The sequence below is a fragment of the Haemaphysalis longicornis genome, unplaced genomic scaffold (genome assembly GCF_048455015.1).
Source record: "Haemaphysalis longicornis isolate Haplotype H1 unplaced genomic scaffold, Haemaphysalis longicornis Haplotype H1 scaffold_8, whole genome shotgun sequence".
NCBI lineage: Eukaryota > Metazoa > Arthropoda > Arachnida > Ixodida > Ixodidae > Haemaphysalis > Haemaphysalis longicornis.
The window spans coordinates 115,261,527-115,282,898 of NW_027526445.1; the positions used below are offsets into that span (position 1 = coordinate 115,261,527).

At 45.4% G+C, this 21,372-nt stretch overlaps 1 protein-coding gene and 1 pseudogene across 5 annotated transcripts in view; both read right to left on the bottom strand.

The window, feature by feature from the left end:
• Nucleotides 1-21,372, bottom strand: part of Sym (symplekin scaffold protein) — a 97,836-nt gene that overhangs the window by 43,896 nt on the left and 32,568 nt on the right. For all 5 annotated transcript variants that reach the window (XM_077681010.1, XM_077681008.1, XM_077681007.1 and 2 more), the window contains exons 16-23: nucleotides 20,212-20,335; nucleotides 18,940-18,965; nucleotides 17,593-17,650; nucleotides 15,018-15,225; nucleotides 13,429-13,510; nucleotides 11,220-11,402; nucleotides 9,012-9,084; nucleotides 2,615-2,693 (exon numbers count right to left, since the gene is read on the bottom strand). In XM_077681010.1, coding sequence (XP_077537136.1) covers nucleotides 2,615-2,693; nucleotides 9,012-9,084; nucleotides 11,220-11,402; nucleotides 13,429-13,510; nucleotides 15,018-15,225; nucleotides 17,593-17,650; nucleotides 18,940-18,965; nucleotides 20,212-20,335 — 833 coding nt within the window. The remainder of the gene's footprint in view (nucleotides 1-2,614; nucleotides 2,694-9,011; nucleotides 9,085-11,219; nucleotides 11,403-13,428; nucleotides 13,511-15,017; nucleotides 15,226-17,592; nucleotides 17,651-18,939; nucleotides 18,966-20,211; nucleotides 20,336-21,372) is intronic.
• On the bottom strand, nucleotides 5,189-7,206 carry LOC144149686 (uncharacterized; annotated as a pseudogene).

The following is a 21,372-nucleotide window of genomic DNA, read 5'->3' on the forward strand; positions in this document are numbered from 1 at the left end:
ACGGTTACAAAGTACATTGCGAGAAACATCTCTAAACAGCACCTTTAATGTTCATTCACAAGCAAATTTCAACTTATCTAACAGCCTTATGTAACACCATACATAACAGCCCCAACTGCTTTATATAACAGCCGTGTGCGTTAAAAGATGCGGACCTTTTCTTTCCCCGCAGTGTCTTAACTCGGGGAAAAAAGAAAACAAATGCAACACGCTTGCAATTATCAACATCACAAGCTTATGTGCTCGCCCACCAGGTCACCAACCAGGTGCGAACACAAGATCAGGGGTGAGACAGCCCAAACAGATTTGGGAGCAGTTTTCGGAGCAGCAAAATTTCGATTTTGGAGCAGAAGAATCTTGATTTGGAGCAGGTAGGGACATTTAATACATCATCTTGTGAGCTTAAAAAATCATTATTTCAGCAATTTGCAGGGTCAAGTGCACATTTCAATCAGTTTTGAATACACAGAACACTCAAACAGCCTTACCTGAAAGAGTTTTTAAAAGTATCACAAAGTACTAACTGCACTACCTTTTTCCTAACTGGTGATATTGTGTTGCGCCTGCACGCAACACTGACAACAAAACTGCCGTTAACATTAGAGAGTTTTAGCGGTCCCTCTGTTCTGTTGGTTACTTTGTTACCGGGTTGACCGTTCTGTGCCTGCGCGCGCGGAAGGGCGAGGAGGCGCGGACAAGGCGAAGGCAGGTCCGCAGAACTAATCCCCCTACGGCTACGAATGCCCAAGTGCCCAGAAGAGTCCCGGTGAGCACGGTAACTACGTACAGGACGGAACAGACGGACTGCTAAAACTCTTATCAAATTTAAGGGCTCCGCAATTGTGGCGCTTTTTTTTAATGCTAAAATTATTATTTATGTAATCCCAGGCTGCGTTGTACGAACGACTGTAGTCACGGCAACAGTTGAGCAGCTTCGAGCTAACGGTCGCATAGCCCAACCAGCCTACCCGTTTCAGTCCCCGGGGCGCAGGTTCACCCATGGTCATTTGAGTAGCGTTAATATTTAGCCACCTAGATTTTGGCATTAAATTTCACTTTGCATACATCAAGTGTTATAGTCGCGTTCTATGGCAACCGTGTAGTCCTGCAGCTATTGGGCGCTGCCTGAACAGGTCGCGGCGCCGCAGCACAGCCCGGAACTTTTGTGTCGACCGTTCCATCCCCGAGGCTCGAGATCGCGCTTCGAAGCACAGCAGCACGTCAGCATTTTACAACAGCACAACAAGCCAAAACATTTACTTCACGAAACCGCGTTTCGCACTCAAGGACAAACCACGCCGAAGTCGTAGGCCCCACATTTCAATGAACTTTTTTTCGACCCGCCCAACTTCCCGTCATCTGGCACCAATCTCAAACCATATCCCCGCGTTAACGTCACTGTTCAGAGCCACAACAGATAGAATGAATAGACTAGATCCCAGCTGATAGCGTAAAATAAACCAGGGAAAATATCGGCGATACGCACCGAGCGCGTTGGTAGCAGCCAGATCAGGCGGCGGCCATGTTTGTTGCCACAGCGATGCCTCATCGAGAAGGCCGTTTCAGCGAACCCGGACGGAAAGCGAATCGAGTTTTAGAAGCTATCGCTTGCTTCGTTTCAGTCTTTCTACTTGTGCCATTTCTGTGTTTGCTATTGACCGACGATAAAAGCGGTGACCGGGATGCGGGAGGCTTTCGTCCCTGCCGAAACTGACGAGCATCAAAATCCGTGCCGTTGAGGCTCTTCTGGAGCAGTTTGGCGCAATTTTCGACATTTTCGTGCTTTTGGAGCAGCTTGGCGCAGGAAAATGGAATTGTATCAGAAAGGCGCAATATGCGCAGCTGTCTCACCCCTGCAAGATGACAGCACACGGGCTAAAGCCATAGTTAAGACACCTCCATCCATACAGACATTTTAAAATCTGTAAGTAATTCTCACAGCCCAGTCAGTATAGAGTTAAGGCCACTGACACCCCCTCCCACCCCCATTCCTAGCCTCTCTCAGATACAGCAAAAGCGCGTTAATTCGAACTTCAATAATTCGGATTTACGGATAATTCGATCTGTGCGGCTTGGTCCGGCGAAGCTTCTATGGAGGTGTATGCATGCGCAAGAATTTCCATCGTGCTCTAGGGGCCACCATTTCCCGGCGACTGGTGCGCTACCTGGCAGGAATTTCTTGGGGACTGCGGGGCGAGCAGACAACGTTGCAGTCGCACGCTGTTGCTCCATGCCACGTGTGGATATCAGACGTCCAGGCCGCATTGAAAATTAGGGACAACAGGCCGGCCGCAATCATGGGCTTTTTTCAAGCATCAAAGTGTTGACATTCCCTACGGCTCCACAATTAAAATGAACAGTTTTTATCGTTCATTTTCGTTAGTTCAAATTTTCGTTCATTGGAACTGAGATGGCGTCCCCTTGTGGTTCAAATTAAAGGAACCTTTACTGTATGTGCGCACACACCGGAAAAATAAGCCATTTTAGCAATTACAGACTTCCCTAGGCAAATTAGATATAGTACTGCTACTAAACTGAAGCAGGTCCTTCCCTGTGGTTATGCAAAGACAGATACAGTTCAGCAAGAAAAAAAAAAAAAAAGCAGGGCACTCACTCGTGGATCAGCTTGTGGTTGACGGGCAGGAGGTTTATGTACAACTGCATGCAGATCTTGGTGTAGTCTTCTGTCCACACTGCACGCATCCAAACACAGGGCGTGTATATTTGCCGACAGTAGTAATGTTTTGTTGTTTTTTTCGTTCGCTCTTTCCGAACAACCAAGCACTGGGCACAGAGACCAAAACAATTCTCACTCCAAGCTTACAGTGCAGCTCCCCATATCCTACACATGACTGTACTGATGATACATTTGTAGAAAAACAAAGCAACAAAATGTACCATGCAGTGTATAGTCAAATGCAAACGCACCTTGTTTAGGTTTGTTTTATGCGGCAGAAAGATTTCCCAAACACTTTCAAAAAAATCTGTTTATGTTTCTACGGGCTAGTTACTGAAGCATGGCTTGAGAAATTGTACATTTTGTTTTTCTACTGAAGGTCACCAAATATTTGGCTTTATTTGCAAATATTCGAACAAAGTTAGGTATTTACTTTGTATTCACTTTGAAATAAAAAATCCCTGTTTCGATCACTACACTCTCTGGTCCTCACAGAACAGAAAGGTGTATTAATTAAGGCGAGACACGGGTCTTGAATTTCCGAAATTTGACCAAAAAAATCGATTTTTCGAAACTGCCATTTTCGGAAAGTAGAGCTGTTTTTGTTCCTGTGAGCCAAATATCCAGACCCATAAATACGCATTTGTGCCATAATATCAATTTATAGCACCAACGACCACTAAAATCGGCCAGTATTCGATGCGAAAATAGCATTTTTTCGACGGCTCGCCGCTCGGGTAGTACATGCGCTATGGCGTCCATCTTCGTCTCATTCGGAAGTGCGTCTTTTCGTTTTCATATCACAACCGCTTCGTTTTGTCCATTGGTTGAGAGTATAACCGGGGTAGAAAAGAGGTGGAACGCCCGCCCAATGGGCTACTGACTGCACGTGACCACATGTGCAATCTGATTGGCTGGGCGCTGTGGGTCGTCTGCTCGACACACTCATCACAGTGCAACGGCTCATGTACTCATCTATGCGACGACCAGCAAAAGCCCCGCACGGCCCAAAAATGAAGTAAAGATGTCTATCAGTAACCAAAAGGATGAACGAACAGTATTAGAAATCGCGTGGAATACGCTTTTCTGCGCGTCTGGTGGCAACTTACCGCGAGAACGGCACCGAGACGGAGGTAGGCTTAGTGCACCCACAAGCTGCTGAGACGATAGCGTTAGCGATACGATTACGCCTGAGGGTGTGCTAATGTGCACCTATCTTTAGACCAGCAGCAAATAGAAAGAAAAGAAATGATAAAGTGGATGATGCCACTTGCCGACGGCGCAAGGGAAGTGTTTTCATTCTGTTATCAACGATGCCGTGGCGGGTCGGCCCACATCCCGGCGTGTGCTTCCTTTTCGGCAGGTTACCATATAGACCAGTGGTTTGAGAATGATAAAGGCTCACACTGTGCCCAATGAGCAGCAGAGGTGACGTGATATACGAGTAGATTGAATCGAAAACGTGGTTACCCACCTAGCCAAGCGCATCACAGAACAGTGGAGTGCTACTCATTTCGTGATGCAAATTGCCCTGGAGCCGATTTTATTGCTACAAATGAAGCAGTAGCATAACAAAATAAACGTTTACAACTGTGGTGCACGATCGGCACCTCAGCCCTGGTTGCCAGAGTGATGGCGCGCTGCCAACAGCATAAAAATTGAGGCAACGTTCTGGCTTTGCTTTTGTTCAGTTTTTCTGCCAACTGCCATCTGTAGACCGAGGATTTCATAATTTTCACATCAACTGATTTCAGCAAACTTGGTATGCTCGTGTTGAGTGAAAAGCGAGCTACATTCTAAATTGTTTCTTTTTTCATATGCTCAATAGATAAAACTGGCACTTGTAGTAAAACTTCAACAGCGATTATCTCAGCTTCTGTTTTTTTTTTTTTGCATATGTGACTAGCCTTACAGACGTTTTCAGGTAGTTTTTTTTTTTTTTCAAAAATTGTTTACAAACGTTATACCGTTGAATTGGGGATAAAATTAGCTGCATGCTGTTAAGGGGGCAGACTGGTCTTAGAGCTATTTTTTTTATTTACTGACCAATTTTAATGAAACTGCACAGCAATATGGAGTTTTTTGTGCTGATTTCAAATCTGCAATTAGATTTCTTGTAAGTTGATGATATTTTGGCATAATTAGTTATTAATTGCCATTAGTTTGGGACACAATTAAAAAATAATCATGGCACACAGAATAGCACTAACCACATGGATAGACAGAGAAATGACTAAAGAATACAATATAGGAATTACTTTTTTGATTTAGCTATTTTTCGTCTCTTTACAACACACTGAACTTCACTCCTCCTGTACTCTGCGAGAAATGGCTCACAAGTGGTGTCAATTGAACACGATGATAATTTTCCAAAACCTCCACTTCAAAATTTGTTTCCTATATTGTATGCTCCACACGTGTAGGTATCATTAGAAAAAAAAATTACAGCCCTACCTGCTCTGGGTGCCGAGATATTTGGGGACAAAACTGAACGAAGTCCTAAAATTTGAGTTTTGAGAAAAGTGCAAAAAACAAATGGCACACATTTTAATGACAGATACTACAGCGTATGTACAGATTTACAGTGCGAGATTGCTAGTAACCACCAGGAATGTAGTCTGACTGCTTATTAGCTCTTGAATGACGCTTTTTTAGGGCCTGTTGGACTCTTTCAGCTGAGGTGTGCTTGCGAGCCGAGTCTTGTGCTCGTTGATGGTCCTTCTCGGTCATTCGTTTGGTGCTCTTCACGCTAGGGTTTAAGCTGAGGGCTTTCAGGATTCCTGATGAGGTTTTCACGTTGCCAGCATTAAACCTCATCACTGCCTCTGCAACAGCGGCTTGAACAGTGAAGAGCGACGCATGGCGCTCCTTGGGTGCCAGTGCCCAGATAAGCGAATGAAGGCTTTCGTTGCTATTCTGGGTTTTACCCCGTGAACACCTTTCAAGCAGCTTCTTATTCGACAAGCGCTGATTAATTGGAAGCAGGGCTTTGCACACGTGTGGTGGCAAATTATACCGGTGCTTTGGCATGGGTTCTCCCTTGGCAAGTGCTGCATTTTGGCGGCACCAAGAGTCGGGGCCAGTCGGGCACAGGCTGTGATTGTGCAGTGAATCATTTGACGTAATGTGGTGGTAGGTCGCCATGACTGCCTTTTCCATTGCCTCAACATCACCTTTGTGAGACTTGACTTGAGGGCCCAGCCGTAGTAAGAGCTTAGCTTGGTGACAAGGTCACCCGTCAGCCTTCCCTTTCCTCCAAGATTTTCTGAGCCACTACCCTTGTGCTTTGCAAGCGCAGTTTTTAAATTGGTGAACATGCGCTTCTGTACATGATTCACACAATCTTCTTTTTCAATTTGAATGAACCCGTACACCTTTTTATCTTGCAAGGCGAGGAAAGTTCGACAATCGCCATCACAGAGAATGGTTGTGTATCTTAGCCCATACTTTTGAAGCGACCGTTCGAAAAGGATAAGGGCTGCTTCCACTTCCATCTCTCCAGATTTTTTTTCCGTGTTTTTCTGGCAGATGTGGGTAGCACGCCAAGCTTCATAGGCCGGATCACCTTCCTTCGGCCCTCGCTCACACCCCGCGCAAAAGTTGCTCAGCACAACATAATCGATGACAAGCCCAGTGAAAAGTTCAATAACCACACCCACACCTATGTGGGATGAGTGTCCACGAGTCATCCACGACCCATCATACGACACGGCAATGTTCCCGGGGTTAGCGACATCCAGTTCACGGTAAAGTTCGCGAACCGACCGTGCGCTTTCACTCGTCACTTTCTCGGCAGCGCGAGCTGCCGCTGGGGTTAGCTTTTGCTTCACGTACCCTTGCCAAGTTTTCTTATGAAGACCGCGGTGAGAAATGTTCATGGTTGAGAAGATGTCATTTAGAGCAGCTTGGCGATTTCCGGTAGTTTGCATCGCGCGAGCAGCGAGGATGTTTACAGCGAAAGGGTTCATTTTCTGGGTTCCGTCGACGCGCGGCGAGCTCCATGCTGCCGTGACATCTCCACAGTTCGCACACACCACCATTAGTTTTACCGCAAGGCCATACTCGCGGTCACATTTCTCAACGCGAACGTCTCCGCCACATATTCTGCACTTCACAGCGCTAAAAAGCTCATTCACCGACTCGAGGTTCACAATGACGAAGGCCGTCTTGTCGACAGGCTGGGCCTCTTCGTCGCTCTTATCCAGACGACCAAATTTCCTTTTCGTTGCTGGGGTTGACGCAAGCTTCTGTAGTTTTGCTTCGGCGTTATCTTGTCTTGCCTGAAGATCTGCTGGCTGCAGCATCGTCGTATCTCGGCGGACGCGGCTGCTGCGAGTCGGAACTTCCAAGGCCGGTAGGCGGGTTAGGCCTAGGTCAACATCGGCAGCTTCGGTGGGCGACGCGGTGCCCCGTTCTTCGTCACTTTTCTCTGGGGGTGCAGCGTTGCGGTTGAAGTTACTTCCCATAGATTTCTTCCTTTTTCTGCCGAATTTATGTCGCGTATTGAAGTTGCGGCCCCGGTTCGGCATAGTTACACGCTCGCCGTTATCGAAGATGGCTACCCGCTTGCCCTGCACTTTGCGCGCAGCAGACGCTGCTGATCCGCATCCGCCAATCAGATGGCACTATTTTGGTCACGTGAGCTCAGCAGCCAATAACGGCGCGCATTTGACCTTTTTTTGTACGCTTTTTTCTCCGCGACCAGAGAGAAAAATGAGGCAGCCGTGGCGGGAAATCAAAGACGAAGAAGCGGTCTTTCAAATGAGACCAAGATGGACGCTTTCGTTAGCCGAGAACGCTAGCTACGCTTGGCAAGAAAAGTGCCGTTTTACCATCGAATTATGAGCGAACTGGGCGGTGGGGTGCACTTTAAAATGATATTTACAGTAAAATACAGCACCTTTTGGTGAGAAAATTTGCAAACTGATAGAAAAATAGCCGCGGATGCCGAAAATGCCATTTTTAAAAAATCGACTTTTTGGCCATTTTTCGGCCTCAAAGACCCGTCTGCCCCCTTAATTGGCTCATTGGGCCCAAAAAATATGTTATGAGCAATAATATGAGCTAATTAGGTTTTCTGAAAACTGTACTTGGCATTAGATTATTTTATCCAATCAACCAGCTTTACAGAAATATAAATAGCATTAGTATGTATGGCAGGTCTTAAGCTACACACCTATACTATTTATTTTTAAAAAATTTGAATGAAAAGTTCCTTAAAGGTTCGTAAAAAATTACTTAATTAGGCTCCAGTATTTTTTTATAAATCAAAAAATACTTATGCCACTTGAAAAGTAATTACATATTTGAAATGAGAAAGACAAAACACATATGCGCAGTGATTCTCATTATCACCGACCAATTAATAAAAAAAATTCATTTTAAGAGCAGCGTCTCCCCATATTAATTAAGGGGGGACACTGCTCTTAAAAAAACTTTTTTAATTTTTAAGTAAACTCTGTGAAACTTGTCAGTCTTGCTGCTTTTCCTCCACTGATTTCAAATATGGCATTATTTTTTTTGTTGGTCAATTAGGTCCCGAGATAATTAGAGGTAATTAACCATTTTTGGAGGAACAATAGACAAAACTGTGTTGGCAAGAAAACAGTAGTCTTTACATTTTCTAATACTATGAACACTGGTGAGTGCAATAAGACAATTAGTTTTTTTATGCATCGCTTGGAACTAATTTTACAGCTCATTAAACCTTGGTGGCAACACTGGCAAGGAGCCATTTTGAGTGCCCACTTCACACACTGAAGTTTAATGAGCGGTAAAATCAGTTCCAAGCGATGAATAAAAAAATTGATTGTCTTATTGCACTCACCAGGGTTCATAGTGTTGGAAAATGTAAAGATTACAGTTTTTTGACCAACACAGTTTTGTCTATTGTTCCTCCAAAAATGGTTAATTACCTCTAATTATCTCAGGACCTAATTAACCAACTAAAAAAATAATGCCATATTTGAAATCAGTGAGGGGAAAGCAGCAAGACTGACAAGTTTCACAGAGTTTACTTAAAAATGAAAAGAAATAGTTTTAAGAGGAGTGTCCCCCCTTAAGCAAGCCAGTATTTCACCCAGACATAATTAGAAATATGGGCAGGATGGTGCGGCAAAACATTCTGCACAACTTCAAATTTATGCTCCATGATTAATCAAACCATAGCACACTTATTCTCAGCTCGCCAAAACACATTGCGTGTGAAAATTTCAGGTACACAAGTTAAACAGCAATGAAAATTGCAAGGCAGCCAAACTAAGGGATGGTACCGTAAGGGACCCATGGCCCAGGCTACTCTGAGGATGCAGCTTTCTCAGGAGCCGCAACGTACCTGGACAGTTGTGGAACAGGTGTTGTGGAGGTGACGGCTCCAGCAGGTACCTCAGGTACATCAGGGCAAAGTCCTGCGAAAGCGGGGCAACAAAAAAAACTCGTTAAGTGGTGGATTAAGAGAGCACCATGTTCTATGCAAGTTAGAAGCCAGTCAAAGGTAGAGCTAAACTTCCTTTTTCCAAGCGATGAAATTGGAGGAGGGGGAGGGATAGGGGTGACAGGGGCAGGGGGGATACCTCCAAGTACAAACAGGGCTTAACTCTTTGCGTACCGCACGCGCGATTTCGATCATGAGCGATCGAAATCGATCGGAATGTTCAAACGCTGGTTTGAAAGTCGCGCCGGGCGCTTTGAAACGTTTGGCACCATCTGCCGTGTAGCACAAGAAATAAGCTTTCATTTGCTGTGTAGTTTGTATTTTTTGAGCCAGGTGGCGGTGTTTAAAGCCCGCCGGGAGAAGCGCATACGCGGTGTAGTTGCCGCGGAAGATGGCTGCGCCCCCGTGAGATCGACGCGTGCTCCCAAACACCGCAAATCGCAAGATTCTACTCAATCTTCGGTGGATTTTCGGGACTTCACTAGCAGCAGGGACTCTTCCGATGATTTTGATCTGTCAGACTTGAGTTCTGACAGTGACGATGACGACAACCAGCCCAGAACATCAGCGGCCGCCAACAGGTAAGCGAGCGGCTTGTTTCTCTATGTGCAGCCGGTTTTCTTTGAGTGCTCTGCTGACGGTTTGCGAGGTTTATCAGTGTCACTCATGGTTCTATCTTATCTGCAGTGTTTCCACATCCTTTGGCCAAGACTCGCTGCTGCCTCGACAACGGAGTTTTTGCAATAAAAATCTTTACCTACAACAATCGAAAAAAGCTTTTTTTCTTCATGGTTTTGAAGCCCTGTAAACAAATTTTTGCAGCTCAGAAACCGCTCAAGTTAGGGCTTTGATGTTTTTAGAGAACATTGTTAAGAAATGCAGAAAACATTTGTATATTTCAGAATTTTTTCTAAAAATTTTTCTTTGAAGTTATAAAGAGCGTTTTCGCAATTTTGTGCTAAAATTGCCCAAAATGTCTAATTTGACAATTTTTATTTGCTTTTTCTCTCTTTACAATTTCATAAAAGTTATATCATTAAAAAGAGAACCTATTTAGGTTCATTTTCGTGTGCTTTATACATTTTTTCACTCAACAGGTTTTTCATAAAAAAAAACATTACCGGAACCCACAAAAAACGGCAATTTTCCCCCGGTACGCAAAGAGTTAATTTCTCAAAGGGACTTCTTCCTGCTCGTCTGAAATTCTTGCTAACGTTGAGTCCATACTTACATCTACGCAGATTCAGCAGGATTTTGAAAGAAAAGAAGGGATAAAATCTCTTCACAGCGTCAACCTGACGGTGCTATATTTGGCATTGCTAGTTACAGGACTTAGTGGTGCTAGTACTGAAGGTGCTGGAGAGGGGGAGGAGGCAGTGCTGCCTCCACCTCCCCCCTTCCCCCAAGTTCCAGACCTTTCACTTCAAAGAAGAGAACAAGCTCACCAAGGTCAAACCGTGACAGTGAAACCCCTTTCTAGGTATGGTCCTTGCTTGGCAAAACTTCAAGCTTTCTACCAAGCCATTTTGGGGCCTTATTGTTTGCCAGTACTGAACAAAGACTGAAAGCTGATATGTCCTAAAAATAACCGGGCTCAAGCAAAGTTTAAAAAACCTTAGAAACCCCTTCAAGCAGCACTTCTACTGAAAAGCAAGGAATTAACGAGAGGCATATTTTGGTACAGCCAAAATAGCAGGCTCGCCTGTTATTGTAAAAGCAATTTGTCCCTGTAACATAGCACAAGAACTGAGATTTAATAGAGTCAAATTGTGTAAGGACACAGAGGAGATGCTAATAACGCCCTTTTGCGAAACTGAATTGCCTAGTTTTCTAGCCAGAGCAATGGCTCACAACAAAAAGTGCATCAGAGTCAGTGTTGTGTCAGTTCACATGGGAAAAGGTAATCACATTCGGAAGCTCGCTGCGCATGCTTTTTGTCCTCAGCGTGCAGAGGCAAAAATGGCAGGAAATTCAGCCACGCTTTTAAGAAAGATCAGCAATGCTAGTGCACTGTTCGCCACAATGAGTTAGAAAAAGGGAGGCCGTCACTAAGAGGATGAAAAGCAGCGGACACAGGATGGGTCCCTGGGGCACACCTCGTCCCCTTACCTCGATTATAGGGCGGAAGTTGCCCCTCTCATGCAGCTGCTTGGCGTGGCGAGCCGACTGCAGCCGCACCTCCTGGTTCTGGGCGACGGTAAGCTCGAGAAGCTTCTGCAGGTACTCCAGCTGCCCCGGGGGACGGTAGTCCACCAGCGACCGCAGGATCGACAGGCCATTGCCCACTGTCGCCTGAGTGAGTGAGTGGGTAAACATGTAATGTAACGGAGTAAAAAACAACGGGAAGAAAAAAAAACAGAAAGGTGGGTGGCTTTTTCTCAGTTTGGTAAGCCACGAGCTGTTGCCACTGCTTGGGCCCGTGCAGTCAGGTAATCTTGAACTTACTTGTTTGTTATTTATTTATTTATTTATTTAGATAAGTGCCCACAAACAGCATGACGCCTTCAGCGTGGTGCACAGAAGAAACAAAGGAAAGGATAGAAAAGGGAGATGTGTACAATGGGGAAAAAGAGTATAGTAAAAATAACATCAATGGATCAAACATTATGGCTGACTCACACGATTCTACAACGCAAAAGAAGACACTCAGAACACACTCAGAAGATGTGTACCATAGCGAAAAAAGAGCATGAGAAATGAAAATAACCTCAATGGAACAAGCATTACATGGCTGACTCGCCTGATTTTACAACACATAAGTACACACTCAGGCTTTAGATGAATTTTTAACAGCTTGCACAAAAGTGCTGTAACGATCAAAGATACTCAGATCAGGCACTTCAAGTGAGTTGTAAAGGAGTTGCATTCTCTGGACAGGACTTTTATGATTGATGTCAGGATAAAATAGCGGCGAGGAACGGCATCGTGTGGGGACATGAAAATTGATGGAAGTTAGCAAATCGGCAGAGTCAACAGCTCCATGAATGAGCTTGTGAAGAAAGCACATATCGAGGAGTGTTCTTCTGTCACTCAGTCTGCTTAATCCAGTGTGGTCGAGTATTCTGTCATACGTGTAATATATTTTCCTGAAAAGGTAACGATCATAATAGATTCTAACAAATCTATTGTTTGTTATCTAAGCTATCCCGACGAGATTGTGTACAAATACCATTTTGTAATGGGTCCGCACTAGCCTTGTCGGCTAAAGACCCAGATGCGCGATTCAGAGTTTTGTCACGTATCTCTTTTAGTAAAACATATTCTGCATGATTCAGAGTTTTGTCATGTATCTTTTAGAATAAACCATACTCTTTTTCTTCAAACTTCAGGCCACGAGCTAGTCAGTTGCCACTCCGAATGCTGATGGGGAAGGAAGGGGAGTTGAATGGTAGGGGTATCCCCACGCAATATGCTCAGTTTTTTTTTTTTCCTGTTTTTTAAGGGACAAGGAATGCCACGAGAGGGAAAGGACTCGATCCACAGCACTGACCAGGTCACAGTGGTAAGATACCATCATCCCTGATTCGTGTGTTTTTCTAAAATGGTTGGCCCTCACCTGCAGTGCTCTGCATGACGCTGCAAAGCATGCTGCTGTCTTCAAGACTGACAATTTGCACTCAAATGTTTTGCTCACTTGTCACAATCTATACCTACATGTGAAATAAAATACATCGAATACAAATGGGATTAAAAATTGTTTAGTATCAATAGCTCGATATGTGAAACAGACAATCTGTGCAACAAATTTCTTGGAAAAGTTCTGACTGCCTAATTCCTCTGATAATTTGAAGCATACTGGAGTTCAGTCTGTCCAGGCTGAAGTGCATTCCCACGATGCATTAAATAACCAACTTAGTTGGTGTAATGTATGGTAAACCGCACGTCACCAATTTGTGGCCGCATTGGCACATCTGTAAATGATAACGCTCGCAACACAATAGCTTTCTTCCTTTGTTTCCACACATTCATCCTGAGAAAAAGATAACTGCAGCCTCAAACGGTATGAAAACATGCTAGAATATGCATCCATAAGGGTGCAGTTTATTCATTCTCACCATTGTTCCTTTGTTCCTGAAACATATTTCAAGTTACAGACTGCATCATCACCAGGATGCTACAATGCGTGAAACACAGTCAAAGCCACAAAGTAAGCCAAGCTGTCAGTTCCGTTCTCCGTTAATGTGCGAGCACTATTTTTCCCTCATGGTAACTCACAGGGTACACAGTGCAGACTTAAACCTTACGGAATGCTCATATGGATTTAAAAAATCGTTACAGTTCCACCCAGTATGTGTTCCAAATAAACCTGCGTGCCTACCTCATTCTGGCAGTACTGTTTGAGGATGATGAGGGCATCTGAGGTGATGGATGGGATCTCCAGGAAGAAGCGGTTGAACAACCTGCATTCCCACAGAGGGCACAGTCTTCAGCACCACCAATGAGATTATTGAACGGACTAGATCATTGAACGAGGGCTAGGCACACGCTGTGACGTAGAATTCCCAACTTTATTGACAGAGCTGTCTCAAACCACCCACTGGGCTCGTTAATTCCGATGAGGAACTTTAAAATAATTTAAACGGTCAACCATTACACGCCTGTTTTAATAAGTCAACCAGTAGTGACGCAGCGCCTAGCATTTACCTAACCTGGCCATAGAGTCCACATCCCAAAACAGCATTTACATGCTTCATTCATTCCCTTCAAAGCAAGACCTCCCTCAGCACAGATTAACATAAGGTCCCTGCAGGCATGTGTTTCCCCTCCAACCCCCTCCCCTCCCTTCCTTTTCTCTTCCCAGAAGTCCAGCCCTCTAGACCTCCAGGCAATGAAGACGGCGCAATGAAATCGCCTTGCTGCGCACATCCGCATTTTCGAACCGCACCTCACTGGGTGGACCACTTAATGCTTCCCTACACTCAATAATTGCACACAATGTCATTAGAGTGCTTTGCTGGGTCAGCTCATCCAAAGCTTAAAGAAAAAATAGAGTGCAGTAAGATGACGACAGATAAAAGAACTACCTAGACAGGACTACTTCCTCCTGTGCATCTTCATTATACTTGCTCTATTTTAATTTTAGGCAGTCTCTACAGTGCCATCGGACGGCAGTTAAATTTTTAAGGCTAGCATGGCAGGGACTACGGCATCTCCCCTTGTGGTGTAGAGGTTTCCTTAGACAAATCTCCATGATACAAAGGGCACTGGTTCGAAACCAACCCTTGGTAGCTTTTTTTCTTTTTTGCAGTTTCATACATTTTATGGCTTATGTTACTTTGTGAAGTTTTAACTGACTGCTTTCTGCTTGTGATGTTACATTAAGTTAGCTTGGGTTACATTAGACTTTGTCCTAACGACTTAAAGGGACTCACCTGATCACATTCCCATGAAACTTACTAATTCATGACCCATGGGCTTCAAAAGCACCGTGTACCGATACGGAAGGTTTTAGAAATACATGGAGATGTACCTAACGACCTGGTTTGCTTCTTTTAAGAATATATCTCTTCTTTACTGAAACAAACAATAAACAAGTAATGCATTTAGTTTATCTAGTCTTCATCAGATGGCGCTAGCGGTCTCCCATGCGAGTTTTTGTTTTTTATTTCAGTACAGAAGTGATATATCTCCAAAATAAGCAAACTAGGCCATTGCAAGCTTATGCATTTGTAAAGCATTCGTATTGGTGCGGTTCTTGAGTCCGTGCACCATGAAGAGGTAAGGCCCACAAGATTGTTAACACGTGAGTCGTCCTTGAGACGAAAGAATTTCACCGGGACAAACTGCGTCATTTCCAGACAACCTTGTATACAACATTGGAGACTCTTCTCTACCCTGTGATGAGCAAGCAAGCGAGCAATAGAGAGAGCACGAGTAGGCGAGAAAGGAGGTAAGTGAGAAACTCACGCGTCCCGGTCCCGGGGCTCGCACTTGTGCAGGATGTCCATGAGCAGTCCATTGAGGCAGAGCACGTAGGAGTCGCTCGAGGTGCTCTTGTCGCCCTGGCCGCCCCCGCCCTGCAAGAAGCCCTGCAGCTGGGCATACTCCTCGTACAGCCAGGCCAGGGCCACGTCCGCGTGTGCACGCAGGTCCTCCAGGATGTAGTCCTTCAGCACTGCAAAGGAGCAGCGAGAGCGGGATGAAGGAAAAGGATGAGGAAGATGCGGGGAGACAACACTGCAAAGGAAAAGTTGAAATGCAACCTGAAATGCAGCCAAACGGCTACATAGGATGGCGATACAGCTTTCTCAGAAACTCCACAGCTGAAGAAAACTTCCTCCTGGTCCAGGGTTCAAACACGAAACCACTGCCCAACTAGGGCAGTCGCTCCACCAATTGAGCTACCATGAGGCCAGCTATGTGTAGTACAACAGCAAACTGATACACAAACCGAAGTTGCTGATCAATGCGCAACATTCGCGTGGCAGGTTGTCATCTGTTTTTCAGAAGCGCTTTCCATGCCCTACAGAATTTTATTTAAGGGGCCACGAAAATGAAATACAACTTTGTTCAGTTTACCAGCCTTCGGTAACACACTCAGCACCATTCGAGCCATGAAAGTTGTTTTTATTTTCAGCAAAAAAGAAATAAAAAAAAAGAAAAACTTTCACATTCCTCGCTACAGCAATGTAATATGGCAGGAGTGGCGAAATATGGCTTGGCAAAAAACATTTTTGTCAGTGTGTTGACTGCATGTCAGAATTCAAGTGATGCCATCGAGGGAAACTAGAGACCCCGCTGCAATCACTGAGACATGTTTCTTGGCGGTGGCTTTGGTTGGCAACTGCCAATCGCGCGTAGAAGATTCTGTGTGCAACATAGAGAAATCACCGCAAAGTGACTGCGGGGAGGAGGGGGTTTCCATCGTTTCATGTTTTCTTTATTATCTCGGTTATTTCTTCGAAGTTTGCGGTAAGACTGGCGTCATTTTCATCGCTACAAAGCAGTCTTTCTAATGAACCAAACTTGTGTGCTGTCTTCACGGCCCCTCTAAGGGGTGTGGGAGAAACTTGGAGTCCCGGCGCATTCCCCATTCCTCACAGCCCGCCGCCGAGGTGAGAGGGGAAGGTTCCCTCTCTCTCTTCAGCGGCCGCGCCTCTTTCCGTGGTGCAGACGTGTCGCGGTGGTGGCGCGGCGGACCCCCCCTCACGTGACTGGTTTTACGGGGAGCCGGGAGGCCAGTCCGGGTGTGTGGGACAAGGCGGCTCTTGGTTTAAGAGGTTAGATACCCCAGACACGAGTACCAGAGCTCAAGCTTTGCCTTCCTTTGTCTGCCCCCCTCGCACCTTTCTCCTCATCTTAGCCAGTCGGCAGGGTCAGGACCAGCGAAGAGCCCAACTACGTTAGCGGAGGACCCAATTAACGCGGGTTTGGCCATTTTGTTGTGTCTTGTGCGTTCCTTGGTGTTCGCTGCCGCTACACCCGTTGGCGGTTCGTGGCGGAGCTCAGTGGAGCTGGCCCTGCGGCCGTCTCAAGTGCGAGCTAGGTCGCTGTAAGAACCCTGGTCCTTACGGGGGTTACAGACAAAGTCTGGATTGTGGTGCCTTCAACCCGATAGGCTGGGTTCTTTCCTATCTTTCAATAAAACAACCCACAGACGTCTTACCAAACGACAGGTCTGCCAAGTCCTACTCACTTCCTCGCTCACGGATTCGCCGCCAAAACTGAGGAAAACAGAAATACGATAACAGCAATAATAAAAGCAAAAAAACGCGGAGTCTACCTCATCTGTAGACAAGCAACGAAGGAACATGCAGAGCAGTGCTGCGTTGCAGAAGAGGAAACTTGCAGGCTTAATCCGCTATTTACAAATGTCCCTCAAGCATAAGCTCTGCGATGCTTATCTGTTCAGCTCCTTGCTTCCTTTCAGAAAACAAACTATTCACCTTATTATCAGCACAGAACGTCAGGTGAGTTTGTTCTGCAACTTGTTTGTGCATGATGAGTTGGTCACCCCTCACCACAATGAAACTCACGGCGAAAACAAGTTTAGACGTGAGAAGCTGGATGATAGTCTGGGGAAAAATTGTACTAGGCATCGTCATCAGCGCTGATAGTGAAAGTGGCAATCACATATCTGCTGCGGTGTTAAGCCTAAAGTTTTCTACGGGGACCAGCCCCAGATAGGCCTGGCTGATCTGAACACTTTCATAAAGGCACTGTAACAAAGGTTTCTGGAACGCACGGTGGCCTTTCCTTAGCCAAGTCCTCTTCCAACACCTACAAAGGGCTCCCTTATGGCGCAAGTTATGCTGAATTGGTGAATACAGGCTTAGACGTTACATTTCAATGTTAGCTACACTCAGCCACGCAGCATGACTCCAACCACCAGGTAAGGACGCCAGTGCTTTTGTGATGGTCGCGTCTTCAAACGACAACTCTTTCATCGGGGTTGAATGGATACTGCATCGCAAAATGCCAGAGTTTTCACAACCCTTCAGATGCAAAAAGAGACAAAAAAAAAAAAAAAAAAAGCACTCACTCGAACTGATTTCTCCACCAAACTGTGTTGCCAGCCCAGCGAGAATCTTGACTTGCACCTAGAAAGGAGAAAACAAAATTAAAAAAATGCATTTCAACTGCCACCACAACTCGCAGAAACCGGTAACCGGAGACCAAAGCTAGCAGGCAGATAAAAAAGTGGTACACCAAGAATAACAGAGCCTCGTCACACTTGGGCTGCCTGCAAGCCCGTTGATACATTCTCGGTTCATACGATTTCCTGCTTACTACGCTCTCAATCGTGAACACTAAATATTCCCCAAGGTGCGTCTCTTACCAGATAGTACGTTTTCCCGGATTGTACGTTTTCCCTCACATTTTTTTTTTAAACGTATCAACGAGGTTCTACCTTGTTTTTACAGTAGCTGCTAGCTGATGCCTTTGTCGTAGTACCTACAATTGGAATGAAATACCTTTGTATACCACTACCTTTGCTCCGTTCTTGTGCGCTGCATTTTCTTTTTTTTCCCCGATTTTGGCACACTTGTCCACTGCTTTCTAAATGTGTCCTGGATCCATGTCATTTCAGGATGCGGTGTTTTGGATGTACAGTGAAATCTCGGTTTATACGAACTTGGTTGATGCGCATTTCGTTGTGATACGAATTTTCAAAACTCCCCAGCCAAAATCCACTGTATCAATTATGCCAGGAAATTTGGACACTTCGTGCACATTTATCACTCCAGTGCGGGTGATACGAACGCGCGAGATGCAAGCAGACGACCGCTCTCTCCCTCCTCTTGTAGCTTCCGGATATTTGACGAATATTTTGCGGCGGATATTTGGCGCGGATGACATTTCACAGTGCAGTGTCCGTCCACACTATCTGCTCCTTCCTCGCATGAGCAGTTTACTTTTGCCTTGAGCAGCGTTCTAACAAGAGGCTAGAAGCAGTCGCTGGAGCTACCTGCATCCCTTCACGGCAGGAGCCAACGCCATGTTGCCGCCGTCTGTCGCATGTGCGGCGTGTTCCCACGTGCAGAGAACTTTTTGTTTTTTCTCGTTTTCGGGTGATTCGGATATTTCTGCCGCCCCTTGGGATCCGTATCACCGAGATTCCACCGTACTAACTCGTTTGTATATTACAGGACCCCCTTTCAGGGTCTCTGGACTGCAATTATACTACATAAATTAAAATTTTGCTCCCACCACCATTTCAATGGCACCGTTACTTCCGGCTATGCCATCTATCTCAGTGATGTCACATTGCAAAGCAAGTCCATTGGGAGCACGGCAAAGGGCAACATTAACCAAGCAAGGACCGCATAGAGGGGCTAGGTCACTAGACAGCAATGCAATTAAAGAGAAGACAAAAGGAGGGGCTCACCGGTGATATGCTGGAACTGAGTGACTCTGGAGGAAAAAAAAAAAGACCAAGAAAACCACCACATGTGAGGGTGAGGTGAAAGGAAGCAAGCAAAGATAAAAAAAATTTAGAGCCCTTCTGCTACTGCGAAGATGTAAAACCAGCTAGGTTGTATTGGTGCAGGTGGGAATTTCAGAACGTTCGCAACTTCACTGTGATTTGCACAGCTACGAAACTTGCCGTAGTGATAGTCGCCTTAGCGGCCAAGTGTCATACAATTTATTTCCGGATACACAACAAAACTTACGGCTTTTTTTTTTTTTAACACGAAAGTGTTTTATGCCCGGGTATACCAAGATCTCACCAGCATCATATCTGTCACGGAAATGACATCGCCAGAAAAAGTTCCATTGACGCAGCTCCGCCCGCATTCGAGCCACGAACTCTCTCACCACAATGGGAGGTACACAGCGCTATGCCCACTGTGCTATTAATTCAAGCGCAAGGAGGCCTACGAACGCGCCTTGTATCTTTCCCACTACCTTATTCATTCGGATGGTGCTGCCGTCTAGAAGAAGCGAAGCGAAGTAGGTCATCATGACGCTAATGAGCACCGACACTTGGTGCCTCGATGCCTGCGACTTTGTGTACATGGGACATGGGTGAATTGAGGCACCGTCCGCCACCTAATGGTTGCGGTTGTGGTTCGATTTTGTTCGCACGGTTTTCAAGGGGCTGTGGTTTCAGTCGGATTTATGCAATATTCCAGCACATGCAATCCAGTGTTCAACGTTCATGCGTCTAGCGGTGCCGTACCGACACAATATAAATAGCGATGTGCAAGTTGATATGGATGCACAATAGACATTTAAATGCGCCTGTGAAGGCACAGTTCACTTTCGTGTTTTACCGATTCCTATGAAAGAGGCATCAACCACATTTTTGTAACCATACTCTCTCCATAGCTGGCCATGTATTGACAGTGGCTAGGAATTCTGTAACGTTGACAACTTCCCTGCAAGCTAGACAAGTAAACGAAACCTGGCATAATGATAGTCGTCGTGCACCCAATTTCAGTACAACTTTTTCCAATATACTACCTGGTCATATGTAGAGCTACAGAGCACTTTACACTGACCCTGGATAAAAAAAAATTCTCATTCTGCATGGCTCTATCGACAGACGCTGGTTTGGTAGGATGCCAGCCATACACAGCCTGCTGTAAAAATAATGAAAGAGGGGGATTGAGGGGAGAGAGAGAGAGAAAGAGACAGATAGCCTGTACAGACTCACTGGACTCCCTGCCAGCCGTAAGGATCCGGCGGACTGTGGAGACAAGCATCTGTGTGGTGTCCTCTTCCGATAGCGGCCGCGTGAGGTCGGCCAGGTTGAGCTGCCGGACTCGGCGGCTCTTGCCCTGGTGAGGGATAGAGGGCACATTTCAGGACGCAAGCTTTAGGCAAATTTAAAGGCCGTGCAATGTGGATGACGGACTGTCAGTAGATCCCATTTAAAAAGCACCCTCCAACTTAGGGACGCCAAATAACAAAGGGGAATACGAAGCCAGAGGTGCACAATACGAAAATGTGGAGGCAAAAAATGAACTTGGGAAAGCCCACAAGAGTGGTTTGCGATAACTCTAGAAAATGTCTTCATCGTACAGTGGACATGAATGGGCTCTCAATGGTGATGATTGTGATGATGACAAAGAACAGTAATGACGATGAAAGCTATACAAATTACACAACTTCTGGAGACCTAATGCAGCTGTGGATGTGGAAAGCATCAAAGGGACAGACAAGCGATTTTTGTCGAGTATATGTTCTCTATCCCAAATGCAATGGCATCCATTAACTCTTTAGTTACGGCGGAAAAACGGCCGATTTTGAGTGCTTCCACAAAACGTTTTTTTTCTCTTGAGCTACTGGGCACACTTAGCCTTGCTATGCACGAAATTGTAGCTCATAGATTGCTCTTCCAAACACAAAGCAGCAGTTTTGTTAAAGGTACAATTACTTACAGTTTATTTGTCAAGTAATCAGAAAAAAAGGAGCATACGAAAAACACAAATCGTCAATTTTACCGAGACTAAAAATTATTTCAGGAATTTTAAGATATACAAATTGTTCTTGCATTCCTTGGCTATGATTCAATATATAAATCAACAGTGTACACCAAGTTTTGGATTTTTGAGGGCCCGTCAACCTAGCAGAACTGACGGCTGTGGCACGCCGCGAAGGCACTGAAGGGTGAGTGAGTCTCTGTAAAATGTGCATCCAGGCATAGTCTTTTGTGTTGTCACAAAATCCTTATCAGTTCGGTGGTAAAAAACAAGAAAAAAAAATCCAGCGCTCTCGAGAACTGTCGCGCATCGCCCTGCAGCGCTAATCTGACACGAGCGCCAGGTTATCTTGAAGGTGATAGCGCGATACGGCGCGGTGCATTTGGCAAAAT